At 39.9% G+C, this 8,412-nt stretch overlaps 2 protein-coding genes across 3 annotated transcripts in view; one reads left to right on the top strand and one right to left on the bottom strand.

Annotated features, from left to right (window-relative positions):
• uspl1 (ubiquitin specific peptidase like 1) overlaps nucleotides 1–2,044 on the bottom strand; it is a 12,617-nt gene extending 10,573 nt beyond the window's left edge. The window contains exons 1-2 of one of the 2 annotated variants that reach the window (XM_035666117.1): nucleotides 1,882–2,044; nucleotides 731–887 (exon numbers count right to left, since the gene is read on the bottom strand). In XM_035666117.1, the coding sequence (XP_035522010.1) occupies nucleotides 731–856 (126 nt within the window). In that variant the 5' untranslated portion in view covers nucleotides 857–887; nucleotides 1,882–2,044. Of the gene's footprint in view, nucleotides 1–244; nucleotides 888–1,881 lie in introns of those variants that run through there. The other variant, XM_035666118.1, reaches the window with a different exon arrangement.
• Nucleotides 2,045–6,042: 3,998 nt separating this feature from the next.
• hmgb1a (high mobility group box 1a) overlaps nucleotides 6,043–8,412 on the top strand; it is a 4,349-nt gene continuing 1,979 nt past the window's right edge. Inside the window, exon 1 of the mRNA XM_035666552.1 lies at nucleotides 6,043–6,191. The gene's annotated coding sequence lies outside the window, so the exon portion shown is untranslated. The remainder of the gene's footprint in view (nucleotides 6,192–8,412) is intronic.

The following is an 8,412-nucleotide window of genomic DNA, read 5'->3' as shown; positions in this document are numbered from 1 at the left end:
TTTTTTTTTCCATCATTTCACATTTGAACCCAAGATATTAAACAGTTTTAAAGAACAGGCAAATATGGACATCTAAGTTTCAACATATAATTTTAGCCTGCATATATTTCAAATATATACATTTCTTTATTTTACCAGCTTCACTGCCATATTTCAGCATCTTTCTCTCTTTTCTTCTAATCACATTTCAATTCTTCAGTACACATGCATTAGAGTAACAAAAGGAAGGTTTTACTCAATTTACCTTGCAGATGTGGAGCATACAAGTAAGAGTAAGAAGTGCTGAAAGAGATTTTAATGGTTGCTTTTTTTTTTTTTTTACTTTGCCTGCAGATTTCTGCTCATCGAAATCGGCTGAATGGCACATGTGAAGAGGAATTTAATTAGAATCAGTAGGCAAGTACATGACACTTAAAAAACAGTGATATTGAACCATTGTTTTCTTTCAAATAGATAAACTTAAAAAACTATTTTCTATGTAGTACACAGTTCCTCATAGAACAATACTTTATATAGATCAGTCTTTGACTTCACACATCATTATAAGCATCAAGCTTACCAAAAACTTTCGCCTTTTACTACCAAAGATTTCCATTTGTGTTTTGGTTTGTGGTTTTTTTTTTTTTTGGTTGAATTTGGATTGGTACTGCCCAGTCACAGTATTTTTTTCAAATTCAATTCAGCTTTGCGCAAGTGACAACAGTGAGAGGAAAACAGGAGCTCTACTGACTTTTCCCAAATACCCCGCCAGTGGTGAGGCCAAAGCCCCCAAACCAGTGTCTTCACCAGTCATTGGCAAACCACTCCTGCTCGTCTGGTCCATAGCGGTCCGGTGCCATTCAACAAATACTACCATGTCACTGCAACCTGGCCCACCTGCGGAGGAGCTGAGGAGAGAAATAACGCACCACATAGGGCATGTTACTCAATGCCTAAAGGGTTATGAAGGTACATGAAGATGCACCGTAGGTTGATACTGAGACAATAGAAATTAGTGGCCAAAGACTTTTTTTTAATGTTGTTTGTACAGAAATAACTTTCCGTTCCATTCATTCCCTGGTTATATTGCAGGCAATGTTGCAAATCGATGAGCAAAAAGTTTGAATCTATGTTATAAAGTACCTTCATCTGTCAGGTATTCAATTCACTCTAACAGTGTGTTTAAAAAGAACCTCTGATTTGAATTTCTGGAAAACAATAAAAACATAACATTGTATATTTCACGTTACAAGACTTTCTTCATACAGTCCACCTCTACTCCACACTGGTCTACAGTTCTAGTCCAAATGTACATAAGGTTAAGAGTTTTTAAGATGGCAAGGAGTATGAGTGATCTTTAACATTAACCCTTTCTGCTAATATCCAGAATATATCAGGAAATAAATAGGATCCAAGCAGTTTCCCTGTTCTCCTACACAAAGCTCACACGTGGGGCCACCAGAGCAGCTACAGCTCTCTGCTGAACGAGTCTGCGCACTGAACTGTTTAAACAACACGCAAAAAGTTGGTAATTATGTGTTAGGATTAGCGCACATTGTGAGACAGCGGCACATAAGGGCAGAATATGAAGCTGGTGAACACTTGAGTGTAGAGACAGCTCTAAAAGTCAAATACAGTACATCAACGCACTCAACCTAAAGCCCATTTAGGAGCAGAATGATGTGAGAATATAACGCATTTTCCCGCATTAGCACGCTAACACATTACACCTATAATCACTTCTGTTGAAACCAGCCGTGCTGTGCAGATACACACTGAACACAAAAACCTCTGGACCTGGCGGCCAGCACGCTAACACGTTAGCCGATTAGCCGGGAACTGGTCTCAGTCGCTACGTGGAGTCTTACTTTCAGTTCTCGTGAATAAAAAAAACACACGTACCGTCACCGATTTTAAAGTGTATCGTATATGACGACGCTGATCGACGGGATCCATCCACACGGAGCTGTATTTATTGATCCGTGCCTGCGGAGAGAGTCCATGTGCATCCTTCTGCCAGTTCGTGTGACAAACGATCTTCTTCCGCTCGCCGGCGCTTGTGCGGCGGCCTTTGTCTTCCCCCCACAGCTCTCGAACAAAGGTTCCGCCGGCCCCCACTCGGTAGTTCAAGTGAACTGCAGTATCTCGTGTTCAGGTTATTGTTCATGTTGGTACTGGATGTTTGTGTGCCACTGCCAGTACAGCCAGGACTCATCAGTGCGAGTACGTGAACGTATTCAAACATAAGGTGCATTTAATAACGTTGCTTATTTATCGTTAATGAACTGTGATTGGCCAAAGTAATTATTAGTATTTCTTGTATTCGAAGGCATCATTTTAGAAAGGGAATATAAACGTTGCATGGCATGTTTTTAAAAGTGAAATATATAAACAGCCTAAAAGTAGGCTAAAAATATAATAATAATTGTATTTCAAAGTTTCAGTACGATTTGTAATAATAATTATTACAATAATAATTAATTATTATATAATATCATTGATGTAAATAATAATTAATATAATAATTACTAAATAATAATTAATATAATAATTACTAAATAATAATTAATATAATAACAGCTAAATAATAATTAATAATAATAATTAGAAAATAATAACTAATAATAATAATAGCAATAACAATAATTGCACTTTTATTAGATGCTCATTTACCCCACATTAATACTGTCATTGGCCATCACACAGTGGTTTTATACTGCTTTACTCTGAGTTAATCAGAACAGCTCACATTTGTGTGAAAACTGTAAAAAAAAAAAAAAAAGTTTATTTGAGACCAAACGATGGACTGATTATCAGTTTAAACTGGTCAGCCAAATTTTATGTTCTGCTATTTCAGTAATTCAGTGATTCCCCTGATATACTACTACTACTATTTTAAAATACTAGCCTGTATAATTTCCTCCCTCATGTTGTCTGTAGTTTATTTATCTGTTTTTTAAACAAGGCTGACTATTTTTGTTTTTGTAGTAGATGTGGCTTCTTGAGGGGTAGAAGGGTGGAGTTGGCCGGATGGGGGTTTACACATGTCCCTCTGGTTCTATAATACAGCCCAGCTCTAAACACCTCCTGCTCTTGTGCCCCCCCAACACACACACACAGACATGCACACACAGATCTCCCTCCACCCAATCCCGCCTCTTGCATGTGCCCTCCTCCCTTAAGCCCCTCCTGTATCTGCTCCTCTCCTGTCCTCTATTTTCCTCTTGATGACAAAATGAATTTGCATATTTTTCCCAGGGAGCGCTCATTAGAATGCATAAACCGGCCGCCTCCTAGCCTCATGAGCAGGATATAGCTTTCTGCCGTGGCACCTCCTGATGCAAAATGAGACACAGACAGGCAGCATCACAGGCAGACATGTGGCCTGAGTCTGGGTTGTGATTGGCATTTGGAATCAGTTCACCCTTCCCATTCTTAATTCAAGGATAAGAATAAACTCTGTGTCAGCCATTTTTCTTTGTTTCTATTAGCTGCTAAGCAGAAGGATATTTATTAGATACCCATTTCCTCATCAACTGCATCCAGAAATAATCATTTCTTAGGCACGTATGGTTTTAGTATTGTCTTCAGTGGGCATATGACTACATTTAGCAAATCACGATGAACATGGACATCTTCTCTATTTTAGCACCCCACCCCCACTACCACATTTAAACACACAGGAAAAGCCTTTAAAGTCAGATATACCTCCTGAAATTTTAGCAGGCTGGCCTACACAATGGACGCCCATCGCTCCTCCGCCTATATCTGAAGGCTTTGCCCATGCTGGCGCTAGAGGTTGGGTCAGGAGGTCACAAAAATCTGTATTTTACTTACTGGAAATGTGAATCTAAACAGAAACATATATGCACAATTCTTCTATAATATGTTTTGTAAGTTTTGTTAACTATTGGTTATGATCAACTTTACTACTGCACAGCAGGTAAAGTGTCTGTATATGTTACAGGAGATACCACAAAGCAGGGGTGCCCACATTTTTTCCCTTAGAGGGCCAAAAGTAGAATGTATTGGTGGGCTAGGGTCCAAAAGCAAACACCTATTGCACTAAAATGGTACTACCATCTTAAGTCCCCTTAATTTACTGAATTTCTCTGCAAAGTGTCATTCTGCCCACTATTATGAAAAAATATTAAATATTAGGGCTCCTACATACAATATTTAAAGAGACTTTTACATCACAAACAATAAAACAGCATAACAGCAATTTACATTATTTTCTTTTAATTTTTTATTTTTTGAATAGTATAATAATAGAAATATCTGGCAGGCCAAATTGAACCTTTTGGCGAGCCATTGTTGGCCACTGGCCCCACTTTGGGCAACCCTGCCATAAAAACACTTTATGGGAGCCACTCATTAAATAAATTCTAATCTTTGTCTGATGGTGGCGCTAGAGAAAGATCACTGGGTTATCGAAGTCATCACAGTAGACTTCACTGACTGGCATGAATTTGCAGCATATGTAACCCTAGTCTTTAAGGTCTGTTGTTGATCAGACAAAGAAACAAATGCCCAATCACATGACCTCTGGACATCCCTTGACAGAGCTAATGAGCTGCATTGTTTGACTGTAGAACAGCAGCACAACAGAAGGTCGTTTTAGAGTGATGGTTGAATCTGTATTGGATACATACGAGAGGAAAAAATGTGTAAAAACTTTGAAAACTTAATGTGATTATATGAGCTAAATAAAATATACTGCATAGTAATATGTGTGTAATTATCAAAAAGGAAGCGATATTGTCAGTATTAATAAAATATTATTAATCTGGACCAAGAAAACTTAACTTCAAACTTAAAAAAAATATATTTTAAAAATCTATGAATGTCTTTAAAAGCCCTGATCTGTTCATATAATATGTCTGGGTTGCTTTGAAATGAATGGATTCCTCACTGCTGTCCAATTTAAGTACATTGTAATTCAGGGCTTTAACCATTTCATTGCACTGAACATTGTGTCTGGGGTTGGGGAGAGAAACGCCCACTGCTATGAGGCTATATAACACAGGCTATACACCTGTTATATCTATGGGACTTGCAATCAGCAAATAAGTTTAAGTGTATTATAGCAAAACAACAGTCCTACAAGCAAGCAAAATAAATCCTGTAGACCTAAATAATGCCAGATTCCTCTCTTATAACTATAAACTGCTTTATCCACCAACTCTGGCTTCAACTGGACAGTAGCTCTTTGATCTCCATATCTATGTGTTTTAATTGGGGATGAGCATCAGCTACTGTATGAAGCCTCTAAAAAAAAAATACGAAAAAATAAAAACGATCAATCTCGAGGCCTGGTATACGTATTTAATGCGTTTGTCACAATTTAACGTCTGTAGCCACATTTTTATTTTAATAGGCACCACAGGCTCATAAGTAAACAAAGCCATAGCACTGAATGAGTGCCTACTAAAAGTCATTATTATGTATAGTCGTCGTAAAGACTAAGAAAACACCGTGTGGTACAGCCAGTGTAGCGACGTTTTCTCGGCCAAGGGCTGAAAGCAAAAATCACGACGCACACGGTAATTAATAAGACAGCCCATTAACTGCACTGTTATCGTGTTTCCACCCCAACTCAGGGCCAAAGTCCTTTAAAATACCATACCCGGCGCGGTACTACCCCGCACGGGTCGAGCGAGCGACTCTCCTGTCATTTACACCTGAATGCGCGATCTCCTACAAAGTCACAATTTGCAAATAAGCTCACGCGTATTGAGGAGAATGCACAATGGAGGTGGTTGATGAAGAAGAGAGGGACAGCCCATGCAAACACAACCGCACCACATTTCACGGCCGCCCCGTTCACTGACTACAAGCGCTCCACGTTGTCTCATTCATTTAACTTGCCTACTGTACACTGTGCTCAACGTAGTGAATTCAATACTATGGCAAACACACTACACTACTACCAGCTCCAGCATGCTCGGACAGAAATGTGTTTGTATCCACGCGCCTCGGAAAACTTCGGTGACGTTTCACAAAAGGCAGCCAATGGGACCTCGTCTTCTATTAGGACAATGAAAAGCCTCCGACCAATCAGAGGAGCGCCAGACTAGGCGCTGGCCAATGGGGTGCGAGCCCCGCCGAGAGTAATGTTAGAGAGCTGAAGACTGAAGACACTGCGTATCCGCCTGTGTTCCCTCACACACAGCCATTGCAGAGCATTGAGATCCAGCGATAGTCCCTTGGTAAGTATCACACACGGAAATTTTTTTTTTTTTGGTAAAGTGTTTGGTAATGATGAGAATGACGATAACATTTGTAAATAACACACTTATTGGTTTGCCACGGTCGAGGGTGAGATATTTTACTGCTTGCGAATACATTTTGTTGCGGGGAAACCATCAAAAAAACAAAAAAACAACACACACATAAAAAAAAAAATCGCCGGCGCTAAACAGGTAACGTTACATTGCCCTGACTGGGAGTGTGGACCAGACGCTCTGTTGGGGGATAAAAAAAAAAAAAAAAAAAGATGAATATTAACCTTGACTTAATTCGACGAAAATCGTTGATTTTGCTAAATACGAATAATTTTGTATATTACTGTCGTGTCATTCCCCCAAAATGGAGTCGAATCAAACTGTAGTTATCGCGTAAAAATTCAGGAATGTCCAGCGGACAAACACGGTTAGCGACAATGGTAGAAAGACTCACCGTTAGCTAGCCATTGGCGTTGCAGTGCATTGCGAAGCTTGAACGCCTGTCATGGGAAGAGTGCGGCTTTCGACACAAACGTCAAATTTTAGAGAAAACACGAGAAAAAGAGAGACCGCTTCGAAACGTACACGCACGTATGTTTTGTTCGCAGCAATTTGCCCGACGAGACGGCGAAAAAATTACCTCACGATCTGCGCTTTTACTGTAATGGCTGACTGTATTCGCATAGGAGAGCAAAGGCAGCGAGGCGAATGGGAAGCCAGCGACAGGAGGCGCAGTTCGGATCAACTTTTTCTAACCGTGTTTTCTCGCGAAATAAACCCGCAACTATGCGATGTAACGACGGAAAAGGAAAATTCAACCTTTCGCGATTCAAACGACGCCGTTGCGAGATTTTTCCGACGCTCGCAAAGCCTTTAAATCGGGTGTTGAAGTGAAGCGGTGGCCGCGGTCGCTCTGCCCTCTATTGCATGCAGTGCAATGGCTGTGCGTTGACACAAAGAGAAGGAGCCATATTCTCCATGTTAGTGGATGAAGACGAGCGGCCATTAGGAGCTCATAGAAACCAAGTCAGTAGCACAGCCCGCTCATAGACACAGTGCAGACCCAATGTATTACTATACAAACCGGCTAGTGCAATAGGAATCAATCGGGGGAAATATTTTGCCAAGATCGCCGGCTTTTTAGATATATTTGTCGAGTTGCAAAGCTAACTGGGAGGCGGGAGGAGACATTTGAGGGGGACTTTCTTTCATGAAGAAGGCATTCTCACAAAATGGAAGAAGAAATATTGCCGTCGTTGTTGACCTCCTTTTCCTCAACGAAAAGCCTATGCGCCATTACTACTTCGGTCGACGCAGTTTAGCTGGGAGTTACAGTAGCGTTTAATGGGGTAAATGTAAAGGGACATTTTTTATCAGTTTTAAAAGGTTTTGGATTTAGGTGGAGAATTATTTCCAGAATAAGAGAATAGGAAGACTGATAGGAGATGAGTGTTAAATCACATCGAATCACAGTTTTGAGTGTTTTTATTTCAATAAATACGTGTTTATATGTCATTTGTGTCTTTTTTGTGTCAAAGTTATTTGCTCGATTAAATCATTATATGAATGAAACGGGGGGTTTCCTGGAGGCCTTTTCTTTTTGCAGGTGAGGTTTTGAGGGTATTTTTTAACAAAAACACGAGTTTTTCTTTAATACGAGTCCACTGTTATCGTCCCACAGAGGGCAATGGTTTATGTTAAATAGTCGCACTTTCGGAACTTTTTGCAGCTTTCGTGTGCAATTGGTAGGCACATACCTGAGAAGGGAAATATATATATTTATATATTAATGGACATTTTATGTCATTTCCTTCTTGAATCCGTAGCGACGTGTTTTTAAAGCCACCAAATGGGGAGTTGACCACGGACCACTGGGTTTTATGTAAAGGGCAGTGCACAGATTGCTTCAATAAATAAAGTCACTTTCATCGCGTTAGCCTCGTCCGCGCTGGACGGGTTTATTTTAGCGGACTGAGTTAACGGGTCTTAAGTTAGTGCAGTTTGACAGCAGAGGGCGGGTCACCCAAGTAGAGCTATCAATACTAGTGGCCAATGGAGAGAAATAAAGAAAGATGTGCTCATTGTGTTGTAGGAGCAGCATTGTAGGTGGGTATGGTAAATGAAAACAACACATTATTTGTAATAAACAGAATTTTAAGGGGAGTGGCTTGAAGAGATAATTAACATAATTATATATATATATATA

The sequence above is a fragment of the Morone saxatilis genome, unplaced genomic scaffold, assembly GCF_004916995.1.
Source record: "Morone saxatilis isolate NCDOM2014 unplaced genomic scaffold, NCSU_SB_2.0 Contig20, whole genome shotgun sequence".
Lineage (NCBI taxonomy): Eukaryota > Metazoa > Chordata > Actinopteri > Moronidae > Morone > Morone saxatilis.
This window is presented reverse-complemented; position numbering and strand designations above follow the sequence as displayed.